At 44.3% G+C, this 14352-nt stretch overlaps 1 protein-coding gene across 8 annotated transcripts in view; it reads right to left on the reverse strand.

Annotated features, from left to right (window-relative positions):
- Nucleotides 1-14352, reverse strand: part of RBM6 (RNA binding motif protein 6) — a 123450-nt gene that overhangs the window by 96415 nt on the left and 12683 nt on the right. For 7 of the 8 annotated variants that reach the window (XM_038003891.2, XM_038003899.2, XM_038003897.2 and 4 more), the window contains exon 2: nt 4765-4874. In XM_038003891.2, coding sequence (XP_037859819.1) covers nt 4765-4808 — 44 coding nt within the window. In that variant the 5' untranslated portion in view covers nt 4809-4874. Of the gene's footprint in view, nt 1-4764; nt 4875-14352 lie in introns of those variants that run through there. The other variant, XM_073010155.1, reaches the window with a different exon arrangement.

A 14352-nucleotide genomic window follows, 5' to 3' on the forward strand; every position in this document is an offset into this window, starting at 1 on the left:
GGGAAAATCCGCAATACCAAATAAGCTAACAATGGTGACATGCTACAAAAATTTCCATTTCCTACAGCCAGGGAACTTAAGAATTCCAAGGTCAACATGACGATTCCTATATATCAGAAAAATCAATGCACTGTAAATTTCTTACAGTAAGTTTCAGGAGGTATCTTTCTCACTGCTGCATCCAGTGGTAACATTCCAAAATATTTTATTACAGATACAGCATGGACACCACCCAATCAAAATGGATGCAGGCCCAAAGGGAACACTGGTTGTAAATCACCAGTAGGAACAAGCATACCAGTGTTCACCAGCTGAGCATCAGTCCTGGCTGCATCTAAATCCCAGTTCTGCAGTGGCTCCACCAAGAAACACTCTAACCTGGGTCCTATTTAACTACCCAAGGGTATCATAGAAGGTAGTATGAATCATGCCATAAATCATATGCAAGTCATTTAAGCCACGCAACAGCATCCAGGGGCTTAATGCTGAGAGGGACCTAGAGAGAGCATTAGGCCTTAAAGCATGATCCCCATGACCCAAATGAAGAAGCTGATATTCCGTATTTCAATGTCTCATGCTACTTTTTCATGGCAATAAAATGCATTTTAAAAATAGACATAAGTATTAAATTTACATTCTCAATTTACAGAACTCAAGAGATAAACAAGATGTGACCTAATCTTTCATCCTACCCAATTTCTTTCCTTTGCCTAAATTCCAGGACATTTTACATGTTTTGGCTTCAGTCCAAGTTCCCTAAACTAGTTTAAGTAGGCAATTAGGCACCTGGGATCCTAGGTAGGGAGACATGAAAAAGGAAAACATGAAAAGACCTGAAGGGTCATCTGTTATTCAGCATTAAAACAAAAGCATTAAGATATTAATACCAGCTCAATTCTTGCCTCCCAGAACATACAGGGTCTATCATAAGGCCCTTCTGAGCTCAGACTGCACTACCATAGTAAAATTCAAAGGACAACTGAGTCTGGGTCACTCAGCTCAAGAGAAATAATTGCAATACCAAATCCTTTCTTTTTCTTTTCTTTTCTTCTTTTTGATACGGAGTCTCGCTCTGTTGCCCAGGCTGAAATGCAATGGCACGATCTCGGTTCACTGCAACTTCCGCCTCCTGGGCTCAAGCAATTCTCATGCCTCAGCCTCCCGAGTAGCTGGGATTACAGGCACATGCCACCATGTCCAGCTAATTTTTATATTTTTAGTAGAGATGGAGTTTTACCATGTTGCCCAGGCCAGTCTTGAACTCCTGACCTCAGGTGAGCCACCCATCTCAGTCTCCCCAAGGGTTAGGGTTACAGGCGTGAGCCACCATGCCCAGCCAACCCTTTCTTAAAGTAATAGGAATTTAATAACATTAACCTAAACGCTAGAATGATGTACATTTAATGGATTTTCAGAACATGATGACTTCCACTGACTCCCATTAACACTAGTTATGTCTATGTTGTTCATGATAAGAGGAGCAAGTTGGCCGGGCGCGGTGGCTCACGCCTATAATCCCAGCACTTTGGGAGGCCGAGGCGGGCGGATCACAAGGTCAGGAGATCGAGACCACCCTGGCTAACACAGTGAAATCCCATCTCTACTAAAAATATTTAAAAATTGGCCAGGCATGGTGGCGGGTGCCTGTAGTCCCAGCTACTCGGGAGGTTGAGGCAGGAGAATGGCGTGAACCCGGGAGGCAGAACTTGCAGTAAGTCAAGATCACGTCACTATACTCCAGCCCGGGTGACGAGCGAGATTCCGTCTCAAAAAAAAAAAAAAAAAAGAGGAGCAAGTTTAGATGTTCTTCTTAAGCAATACAATTTAACACTAAAATTAAGATGTTACCACTAAATACAATGTCTCCCATGTTTAAAATCAATTCAACTCTCTTGCAGGAAGATTTAAGCTTCATCAGACACTCATGAGATGAGGACTGAGGTATGAAATCCACATGTTTTCTGACAAGAACACATCCAACACGGCCTAAGGATTATCTCTCACCCTTCTAAATTAAGACCAAATAGATTTAGAGTAACTTACTGTAGCAGGGTTCTTAGATCTGTATTTTATACAGACTAATCAAGAAACCGTTCTACTAACATAAAATATCAGTAGTTATAAAAACTATTTTTAACCAAATAAAAACAAATTTTAAAAGAAAAGTTCAAAGGAAATGTAACAAAATCATTTTCCTGTATCTTTTTTGGTTCAAATTAGTTCCCAAAAACTATGTCTCCCTCCTGGTCAAAGATCTTAAAAAACAGCATATAATGACTTACATTTAAACTAAAATTAAGGTGGGAAGATATAATTTTAAATAAGTTTAAACAAGTCAAAGACAAATGTTCTAAATTTGAAAAAAGTTAGACAACAGAGCTAAATTTACCTAACATTTCTGAATGCTTACCTAAATCACGTTAATTCTATAAGAAATATCCTTACTTACAAAATAGTTACCCATAAATATAAGTAATAAGAGGATAGATTACAACCTAAATATTTTTAAATGTTAACGTACAACCTCATTGATCTAGACGAGAGGTCAGGAAACTTTTTCCATGAAGAGCCAGTTCGTAAATATATTGGATTTTGTGGGTTATACAACCTCTGTTACAACTATTCAATTCTGCCATTATAGCTTGAAAGCAGCCATACACAATCTGCTAACAATAAGAGTTGCTGTTTTCCAATAAAACTTTATTTACAAAAACAGGTTATCAGCTGTAGTTTGCTGACAACTGATCTAATCCTTTGTATTTTTAAAAGAAAAAAAATACCCAACATCACACAGTTGTTTTAATTTAAAGACCACTGAAGAGGGCCGGGCGCGGTGGCTCAAGCCTGTAATCCCAGCACTTTGGGAGGCCGAGATGGGCGGATCACGAGGTCAGGAGATCGAGACCATCCTGGCTAACACGGTGAAACCCCGTCTCTACTAAAAATACAAAAAACTAGCCGGGCGAGGTGGCGGGTGCCTGTAGTCCCAGCTACTCGGGAGGCTGAGGCAGGAGAATGGCGTGAACCCGGGAGGCGGAGCTTGCAGTGAGCTGAGATCTGGCCACTGCACTCCAGCCTGGGCGACAGAGCGAGACTCTGTCTCAAAAAAAAAAAAAAAAAAAAAGACCACTGAAGAGAAAATAAGGATCTCTGTCATTCAGCATTTATGAAATACTAGTTTTACTAAACATTATATGGATTTTCTAAACTCAGTTCTCTACCTAAATTTTTCATTGGAACTCCAAGCTTCAAAATAATGAATGAGAACATCTGTTGAATGTAAGTAATAAAATCTTGCAGACTGCCAATCCAAATGAAAATTTACTAGTGGCGGGTGCAGTGGCTCACACTTATAATCCCAGCACTTTGGGAGGTTGAGGTAGGTGGATCACTTGGGGTCAGGAGTTTGAGATCAGCCTGGCCAACATGGTGAAATGCCATCTCTACTAAAAAAAAACACAAAAATTAGCCAGGCGTAGTGGCATACATCTGTAGTCCCAGCTACTTGGGACACTAAGGCAGGAGAATCACTTGAACCTGGGAGTCAGAGGCTGCAGTGAGCTGAGATCGTACCCCTGCACTCCAGCATGGGTGACAGAGTGAGACTCCATTTCGAAAAAAGGAAAAAAAAGAAAATGTACTAGTAACAGAATTTTCAACTGGAGCATCAATACTTACGAATGCACACATTTAAAGGTCAGATTTCTTTGCTATGTACCAAGCAAAATCAAAAAGTCACATTCGTATAGTATTTCATTAATTGTAAACACAAAAGATGTTTAAATACTAGTTAAAATACAGTGTGTATTACACTAGCTATAAAAAAATTAACTCCCTATAAATTTAAAATACAATCCATTTACAACTAAATGGTACCACCTTCTCCACTCTTCTTGGTACCCAGTAACCCCTAAAATTGAGAGGTGGCTTAGCAAACTGCATCAACATGCCACAGACAAGGCACAGCTCTGAATTCTAGACATAAATTAGTGAACTCAATGCAACTTTTATAAACATTTATGTACATTTCACTAGCTTTCCTTACTAGCCAAATACGTATTCCTTTGCTAAGAGACAAAAAGAAACAAAATATTTGGGTATTTTTTAATATTAAAATAATGAAATTAGCTGGGCATAGTGGCACGCGCCTGTAATCCCAGCTACTCAGGAGGCTGAGGCAGGAGAATCGCTTGAACACGGGAGGCGGAGGTTGCAGTAAGTCAAGATCGCACCACTGCACTCCAGCCTGGGGGAGAGAGTGAGACTCTGTCTCAAAAACTAAATAAATAAATAAAAATTTAAAATGTTATATGACAAAACATTTGGCATGCTGGGTATTCAGTCTCACAATCATTTTCGAAATTATTTTCCAAATTGATTTTCTTTTCCTTTTTTTTTTTTTTTGAGATGGAGTCTTGCTCTGTTACCCAGGCTGGAGTGCAGTGGCATGATCTCGGCTCACTGCAAGCTCCACCTCCCAGGTTCACGCCATTCTCCTGCTTCAGCCTCCCAAGTAGCTGGGACTACAGGCGCCGGCAACCAGCCAGGATGGCCTCGATCTCCTGACCTCATGATCCGCCCGCCTCGGCCTCCCAAAGTGCTGGGATTACAGGCGTGAGCCACCGCGCTCGGTCAAGTTTCCGTTTTTAAAAAACCAAAAACTATTTCTCCACAGAGAAATCATCTGCATTTATAGTAGACCAAAATGTTACATATTTATAATTAAAACACTGGCAATTTCAATATTAAAATTTCAGAACTTACCGAAAAGGTCCAGTTCTGTTTGCGGGTCGAGAATCCCCCCACATCTCTTTTTATCAAGAGGGCCCCAAGGAGTAGCTCCTTTTTCTTCCAAATTCTGGTTATAGCAGTACCTGTACAAAATAAACCACAAAAATTAGTACTTTAGAATGTGAACTAAAAGCTAAACTAGTTTCCCACTGCTTGGTTTATCAGGGACCACATCAACAGCAATAACTCTGAAGGTCTTTTGTTTCTTTTTTTTTGAGACGGAGTCTCGCTCTGTCGCCCAGGCTGGAGTGCAGTGGCCGGATCTAGGCTCACTGCAAGTTCCGCCTCCCGGGTTTACGCCATTCTCCTGCCTCAGCCTCCTGAGTATCTGGGACTACAGGCGCCCGCCACCTCGCCCGGCTAGTTGATCTCGATCTCCTGACCTCGTGATCCGCCCGTCTCGGCCGCCCAAAGTGCTGGGATTACAGGCTTGAGCCACCGCGCCCGGCCTCTTTTTTTTTTTTAAGAGATGGGAGTCTCGCTCTGTCGCCCAGGCTGGAGTGCAACAGTGCGATCTCAGCCCACTGCAACCTCCAGGTTCAAGCAATTCTCCTGCCTCAGCCTCCCGAGTAGCTGGGACTACAGGCACACACCGGCCTGCCCAGCTAATTTTTTTGTATTTTAATAGAGACGGGTTTTCACCGTGTTACCGAGGCTGGTCTCAAACTCCTGAGCTCAAGTAATCCGCCCACCTCGGCCTCCCAAAGTGCTAGGATTACAGGCATGAGCCACCGCACCCAGCTGGAAGTCACTTTTAAACATTTACATAATAAATTTATAATAATAAAAATACTTTTTTTTTTGAGACAGTCTCTCTCTGTTGCCCAGGCTGGAGTCCAGTGGCATGATCTTGGCCCACCGCAACCACTGCCTCCCGGGTTCAAGTGATTCTTCTGCCTCAGCCTCCTGAGTAGCTGGGACTATAGGCATGCGCCACCATGCCCGGCTAATTTTTATATTTTTAGTAGAGACGGGGTTTCACCATATTGGCCAGGCTGATCTCGAACTCCTGACCTCGTGATCCACCCACCTCAGCCTCCCAAAGTGCTGGAATTACAGGCGTGAGTCACTGTGCCCGGCCAGAAAAATACATTTTTAATTAAAATGTGTACTCTGGGGTCGGGCACGGTGGCTCATTCCTGTACCTCAACACTGTGGGAGGCCAAGGCAGGCAGACCACTTGAGCCAAGGAGTTTGAGACCAGCCTGGGCAATATGGCAAAACCCCATATCTACAAAAAATACAGAAATTACCAGAACTTTGGGAGGCTGAGGCAAGTGGCTCACTTGAGGTCAGGAGTTTGAGACTAGCCTAAGCAACATGATGAACTCTCATCTCTACTAAAAATAGAAAAATTGGCCGGGCGCGGTGGCTCACGCCTGTAATCCCAGCACTTGGGGAGGTGGAGGCGGGTGGATCACGAGGTCAGGAGATCGAGATCATCCTGGCTAACACGGTGAAACCCTGTCTCTACAAAAATACAAAAAATTAGCCGGGCACGGTGGCAGGCACCTATAGTCCCAGCTACTCAGGAGGCTGAGGCAGGAGAATGGCATGAACCCGGGAGGAAGAGCTTGCAGTGAGCTGAGATCGTGCCACTGCACTCCAGCCTGGGGGACAGAGCAAGACTCCGTTTCAATTAAAAAATAATAATAATAATACAAAAATTAGCCAGGTGTGGTAGTAGGCACCTGTAATCCCAGCTACGCAGGAGGCCGAGGCAGGAGAAATGCTTGAACCCCGGAGGCCGAGGCTACAGTCAGCCAAGATCATGTCACTGCACTCCAGCCTGGGCAACAAAGCTAGACTTCATCTTTAAAAAAAAAAAAAAAACAAAAAAAAACAAAAACACAAAAATTAGCCAGGCACGCTGACTATGTGTAGTCCCAGCTTCCTGGAAGGCTGAAGTGGGAGGATCGCTTGAACCCGGGAGGTTGAGGCTGCAGTGAGCCAAGATCACACCACTGCATTCCAGCTCAGAAAACAGAGTGAGACTGTCTCAAAAAAAAAAAAAAAAAAAAAAAAAAGGTATTCTGGGCACCATAAACTTTTCAATGAACTATGAATGCTTCACATTTACTAAATGAAATAAGTATTTACTGATTTTTCTAGCGCTCATTAGCCCTTCCTTTTTGGAAACGGCATTGTAGTATCAACCCCACTGTCTCAGACCTGATCGGACACCATCCAGCATGACCAATCGGAATAATCTATCACCCTCACCACAGTCATTGCTTTGAAGACAGACATACACCTCAAGTCAAGATGAGAAGTTATTCCCAGGACCTTTGTTATAGCTACTGAAAAAGAGGCAAATCTTTATGACCTTGGATTTGGCAAGGATTTCTTAAATATGACCCCTAAAGCACAAGGAACTTTAAAAGAAAAAGTAGATAAAGGGACTTCATCAAAATTAAAGACTTCTGTGTATCAAAGGACACTATCAAGAGAGTAAAAAGACAGCCCATAGGTCATCAAAATGGCAGACTAGGAAGTTTCAAGGTCTCACTCCTCCATAGAAACATCAGAAAAACAAGCAGTAACTGTCTGAACCAACTGTGACTGAGTTTTAGAAGAGTCCAAGGCTTACAAGCAAATATCCAATCAAGAAAAAGCCATCTTCAAAACAGAAGGAAAGTTTTGCAGTATTTTTATTCACCCTTGCCCTACCCCCTTTCCAGAATGGCAGTGGTTTTTGTCTTAAAGCAGTAGAAGCCCAATTCCCAGCTCCTCCCTCAAAGAGCAAAGCAGACCTTATTTGCAAATTATCATACATATCTGTTCTACCCTGTCTCAGGGGGTATTTGAAGGACACACATAAGGTGCATGCTTCTATTTCAACCTAACACAAAATTCAGGCAAAGAAAGCAGCAGGTATTGCTAATGAAAGCTGCAAAGCAGACTACAGACTAACAGGCACTTGGGGCAAGAGATTACAGATAGATGCCCACAGAAGTTGAGGTGAAATTCTTCGGCAAATTAGGACATTCCAAAGCAACATGTATATGGGGAAATTCAGAAAGCCATATGAATGCCAAGGCAAAATGTATGATCATGTAAGACCTAGGCAGGGCGCAGTGGCTCATGCCTGTAATCCCTGCACTTTGGGAGGCTGAGGTGGGTGGATCACTTGAGGTCAAGAGTTTGAGACCAGCCTGGTCAACATGGTGACATCCTGTCTCTACTAAAAATACAAAAAATTAGCCAGGCATAGTGGCGAGCACCTGTAGTCCCAGCTACTTGGGAGGTTGAGGCAGGAGAATGACTTGAACCCTGGAGGCAGAGGTTGCAGTGAGCCACGGTCATGCCACTGCACTCCAGCCTGGGCAACAGAGCAAGACTCCATCTAAAAAAAAAAAAAAAAAAAACCCCTAAATATAAATTGCCAACCAAGAATTCTGTATATGGCTAAACTATCCTTCAAAAAAATAAGGAAAAACATTGGCCAGACATGGAGGCTCACACCTGTAATCCCAGCAATTTGGGAGGCCAAGGCGGGTGGATCACGAGGTCAGGTGATCGAGGCCATTCTGGCTAACACAGTGAAACCCCGTCTCTACTAAAAATACAAAAAAAAAAAAAAAAAAATTAGCTGGGTGTGATGAGGGGCGCCTGTAGTCCTAGCTACTCGGGAGGCTGAGGTAGGAGAATGGCTTGAACCCAGGAGAATGGAGTGAACCCGGGAGGCGGAGCTTGCAATGAGCCAAGAGCACACCACTGCACTCCAGCCTAGGTGACAGAGCAAGACTCTGTCTCAAAACAAAAAAAAGGAAAAAAATCAAGACATTCTCAGATAAACAAAAGCTGAGGGAGGTTCATTACCACTATACAGGCCTTGTAAGAAATGCTAAAAGGTAATTCTTCAGTCCAGGCGCGGTGACTCGCACTTTTAATCCCAGCACTTTGCGAGGCCGAGGGGGATGGATCACAAGGTCAGGAGTTCAAGACCAGCCTGGCCAAGATGGTGACACCCGCCTCTACTAAAAATACAAAAATTAGCCAGATGCGGTGGCAGGCGCCTGTAATCCCAGCTTACTCAGGAGGCTGAGGCAGGAGAATCACTTCAACTTGGGGGGCAGAAGTTGCAGTGAGCTGAGATCATGCCACAGCACTCGGCACTCCAGCCGGGGCAACAGAGTGAGACTCCGTTTTTTTGTTTTTAGAAAAAAAAAAAAAAAGGGAATTCTTCAAAATGAATTTTTTTAATTTTTTTTTTTTTGAGACGGAGTTTCGCTCTATCGCCCAGGCTGGAGTGCAGTGGCCGGATCTCAGCTCACTGCAAGCTCCGCCTCCCAGGTTTACACCATTCTCCTGCCTCAGCCTCCCGAGTAGCTGGAACTACAGGCGGGCGCCCGGCTAGTTTTTTGTATTTTTTAGTAGAGATGGGGTTTCACCATGTTAGCCAGGGTGGTCTCAATCTCCTGACCTCGTGATCCGCCCATCTCAGCCTCCCAAAGTGCTGGGATTACAGGCTTAAGCCACAGCGCCCGGCCTTTTTAATTTTTTTTGAGATGGAGTCTCACTCTGCCACCCAGACTGGAGTGCAGTGGCGCAATTTCAGCTCACTGTAAGCTCTGCCTCCCCAGTTCACGCCATTCTCCTGCCTCAGGCTTCTTAGTAGCTGGGACTACAGGCGCCCACCACCACACCCAGCTAATTTTTGTATTGTTAGTAGAGATGGGGTTTCACTGTGTTAACCAGGAAGATCTCGATCTCCTGACCTCGTGATCTGCCCACCTCAGCCTCCCAAAGTGCTGGGATTACAGGCGTGAGCCACTGTGCCTGGCCCAGAATGAATTTTAAAAAGCTAGACATGAAGCTATGTGAAGAAATAAAGATCTCGGCCGGGTATGGTGGCTCACACCTGTAATCCTAGCACTTAAGGAGGCCGAGGCAGGTGGATCATCTGAGGTCAGGAGTTCAAGACCAGCCTGGCCAACATGGCAAAACCCCGTCCCTACTAAAAATACAAAAATCAGCCAGGTGTGGTGGCATACAACCACAGTCCCAGCTACTCAGGAGCCTGAGGCAAGAGAATCTTTTGAATCCAGGAGGCAGAGGTTGCAGTCAGCTGAGATCGCATGTGCCATTCATTGCACTCCAACCTGGGTGAAAGAGCGAGACTCCATCTCAAAAAAAAAAAAAAAAAGAAAGAAAGAAAAGAAAGATCTCTGGTAAAGGCAAATACAAGGGCAACTGTAAAAACTAGCATTATTGCAATTTTGCTTTGTAACTCCTGCTTTTCATTTTCAATGTGATCTAAAAGACAGACGCATCAAAAATTATTAATCTAGGTTACTGAGATACAATTTACAAAGATGTAATCCATGACTTAACAGAAAAGGCAAGAGAAAGGAGCTGGATAGGAGCAGAGATTTGTATACGATGGAACTTAAGTTAGTATAAATTCAAATTAGATTATAACTGAGACGTTAAGTGTAATTCCCATGGTAACTGCAAATATATCTTTAGAATACACACATAAGAAAATGAGGTTGCCTCCTTATGCACTAAAAAGAAAAAAAGAAAATGAGTAGAGGCTAGGCACAGTGGCTCATGCTTGTCATCCTAGCATGACAAGCACTGGCGGGCCAAGGTGAGAGGATTGCTTGGGCTCAGGAGTCTGAAACCACCATGGGCCATATACTGAGACCCTATCTCTACTTAAAAAAAAAAAGAAAGAAAATGAGAAGAGAGTCAAAACATTTTCACTACAGGCCAGTGGCTAACATCTGTAATCCCAGCACTTCAGGAAGCCAGTTGCTTGAGTTTGAGACCAGTCTAGGCAATATAGTGAGACCCCATCTCTATGAAAAATTTAAAAAAAGAAAAAAAAAAAAAAAGGCAGGTGGTGTATGCCTGCAGTTCCAGTTACTTGGGAAGAATGAAGCGGGAGGATTACTTGAGCCCAGGAGTCCAAGGCTCCAGTGAGCTATGATCTCACCACTGTACTCTAACCTAGGCAACACAGCAAGACCTTGTCTCTTAAAAAGAAAAAAAAGATAATAAAAATTTAAAAAGGGTGGGTCAGGTGTGACAGCTCACACCTGTAATCCCAGCACTTTGGGAGGCCAAGGCGGGCAGATCACCTGAGGTTGGGAGTTCAAGAGCAGCCTGACCAACATAGAGAAACCCCATCTCTACTAAAAATACAAAATGAGCCGGGCTTTATGGTGCATGCCTGTAATCCCAGCTACTTGGGAGGCAAAGGCAGGAGAATGCCTGAACCCGGGAGGCAGAGTTTGCGGTGAGCTGAAATCGCACCATTGCACTCCAGCCTGGGTAACAAGAGAGAAACTCCGTCTCAAGGAAAAAAAAAAAAAGAGGGGACGGGGGTTGGGGGCAGAAAGTGGCTAATGTCTGTAATCCCAGTGTTTTGGAAGGCTAAGGCAGGTAGATTTTTTGAGCCCAGTTTGAGACCAGCCTAGGCAACATGGCAAAACCCTATCTCTACAAAAACTACAAAAATTAGCCAGGCATGGTGGTGGCACACCTGCAGTACCAGCTACTCAGAAGACTGGGACAGGAGGATCACTTGAGCTAAGTTGCAGTGAGATGAGATTGTGCCACTGCACTATTTTGCTCACCAAAGCCTAGGCAACAGTCTCATGCTCTCAAAAAAAAACAAAAAAAAATTTTTCACTACAAAAAAACAATCAGCTAAACATAACAGTAGGAGCAAAATGGCAAAAGTCCCTACTTATCAGTAATTACTTTAAATGTAAATAGTTTAAACTCTCTAATCACAAAATATTAGTAGAATATATATACATATATATATATAATTTTTTTTTTTTTTTGAGACAGAGTTTTGCTCTTGTCACCCAGGCTGGAGTGCAATGGCACGGTATCAGCTCACTACAACCACCGCCTCTCGAGTTCAAGCGATTCTCCTGCCTCAGTCTCCCAAGAAGCTGAGATTACAGGCGCCTGCCACTACACCCAGCTAATTTTTGTATTTTTAGTACAGATAAGGTTTCACCATGTTATCCAGGCTGGACTCGAACTCTGAACCTCAGGTGATCCATCCGCCTCAGCCTCCCAAAGGGCTATGATTACAGGCGTAAGCCACTGCGCCCAGCCTAGGATACATTTTTTAAAAACAGGGCTGGGCGGGGCGCGGTGGCTCACACCTGTAATCCCAGCTACTCAGGAGGTTAAGGCAGGAGAATTGCTTGAACCTGGGAGGCAAAGGTTGCAGTGAGCCAAGATCATGCCACTGCACTCCAGCCTGGGCAACGAGAGCAAAACTTCGTTTCTATATATATATACACACACACATATATATACACACACACACACACACATATATATAAAAAATAAAGCATAAATGCACATCAGTAGAGACCCTGTATCTACAAAAAATATGAAAATTAAGGCCGGGCGCGGTGGCTCAAGCCTGTAATCCCAGCACTTTGGGAGGCCGAGAGGGGCGGATCACGAGGTCAGGAGTTCGAGACCATCCTGGCTAACATGGTGAAACCCCGTCTCTACTAAAAAATACAAAAAGCTAGCCGGGCGAGGTGGCTGGTGCCTGTAGTCCCAGCTACTCGGGAGGCTGAGGCAGGAGAATGGCGTAAACCCGGGAGGCAGAGCTTGCAGTGAGCTGAGATCCGGCCACTGCACTCCAGCTCGGGCGACAGAGCAAGACTCCGTCTCAAAAAAAAAAAAAAAAGAAAATTAACTGGGTGTGGTAGCAGGTGTCTGTAGTCCCAAATACTGCAGTGGTTGAGGTAGGAGGATCCCGAGGCTTGATCCCAGGAGGCAGAGGTTGCTTAAGCCAAGATCACACCACTGCACTCCAGCCTGGGCAACAGAGCGAGACTCAGTCTCAAAACAAAAAGAAAAAAAAAACACTATGCAACTCTAAGAATAAATAAAGTAGTTATGTTAATTGATACAGGATGAGCTATTATGTATTAAGTTTTAAAAACATGTGCAAGGCGGGGCGCATTGGCTCACGCCTGTAATCCCAGCACTTTGGGAGGCCGAGGCGGGTGGATCACAAAATCAGGATATCGAGATCATCCTGGCTAACATGGTGAAACCCCGTCTCTACTAAAAATACAAAAAAATTAGCCTGGCATGGCGGAGTGTGCCTGTAGTTCCAGCTGCTAGGGAGGTTGAGGCAGGAGAATGGTGTGAACCTGGGAGGCGGAGCTTGCAATGCGCCAAGATCGCGCCACCGCACTCCAGCCTGGGTGACAAAGCAAGACTCCATCTCAAAAAAAAAAAAAAAAGTGTGCAAAATATTTGCAACCCGGTAATATCTGAGCAAAACAGAAAAGAATATATACAACAAAGTTAGAGGACTGACACTTCCCAATTCCAAAACTTACCACAAAGCTACAGTAATCAAGACAGTGTGGCATTGATATAGTATAGACATACAGACCAAGAAAACAGAATTAAGAGTCTATACATAGGCCAGACACAGTGGCTCACACCTGTAATTCCAATACTTTGGGAGGCTGAGGCACAAGGATGGCTTGAGCCCAGAAGTTTGAGAACATCCTGGGCAAAATACTGAGACCTTGTCTCTACAAATTTTTTTTTTTTTTCTGAGACCTTATTTCACTCTGTCACCTCAGCCTCCTCAGTAGCTGGGACTACAAACATGCACGACCATGCTTGGATAATTTTTTTGTGTATTTCTGGTAGATACAGGGTTTTATCATGTTGCCCGCGCTGGTCTTAAACTTCTGATTCAGGCAATTACCCCGCCTCCACCTCTCAAAGTACTGGATTACAGGTCTGAGGCACCCCGCCCAGCCTATAAATTTTTTTTTTTAATTAGCCAGGTCCAGCTGGGCGCGGTGGCTCACACTTGTAAGCCCAGCACTTTGGGAGGCTGATGCGGGCAGATCATCTGAGGTCAGGAATTCAAGACCAGGTAGGCCAACATGGTGAAATCTGTCTCTACTAAAAATACAAAAATTAGCCAGGCGTGGTGGCACATGCCTGTAATCCCAGCTACTAAGGAGGCTGTGGCAGGAGGATCACTTGAACCCAGAAGGCAGAGGTTGCAGTGAGCCGAGAATGCACTACAGCCTGGGCGACAGAGTGAGACTGTCTCAAAAAAAAAAAAAGGCTGGGTGCAGTGGCTCACACCTGGTATCCCAGCACTTTGGGAGGCTGAGGCAGGCAGATCACAAGGTCAAGAGATCGAGACCAGCCTGGCCAACATGGTGAAATCCCATCTCTACTCAGAATACAAAAATTAGCTGGGCATGGTAGCACACGCCTGTAGTCCCAGCTACTTAGGAGGCTGAGGGAGGAGAATCTCTTGAACCTGGGAGGTAGAGTTTGCAGTGAGCCAAGATCGCTCCACTTTAGGACGGAGCAAGACTCCATCTCAAAAAAAAAAAAAAAAAAAAATTAGCAAGGTGTGATGGCACGCCCTATGGTCCCAGTTACTTGGGAGGCTAAAGTGGGAGGATCACTTGAGCATGGGATTTTCAGCCTGCAGTAAGCCATGATTGCACCACTGCACTCCAGCCTGGGCAACAGAGCAAGACCCTGTCTCAAAAAAAAAAAAAGGAAAAGAAAAAAAGGTAAGCT

The sequence above is a fragment of the Chlorocebus sabaeus genome, chromosome 22 (assembly GCF_047675955.1).
Source record: "Chlorocebus sabaeus isolate Y175 chromosome 22, mChlSab1.0.hap1, whole genome shotgun sequence".
In the NCBI taxonomy this organism is placed as follows: Eukaryota; Metazoa; Chordata; class Mammalia; order Primates; family Cercopithecidae; genus Chlorocebus; species Chlorocebus sabaeus.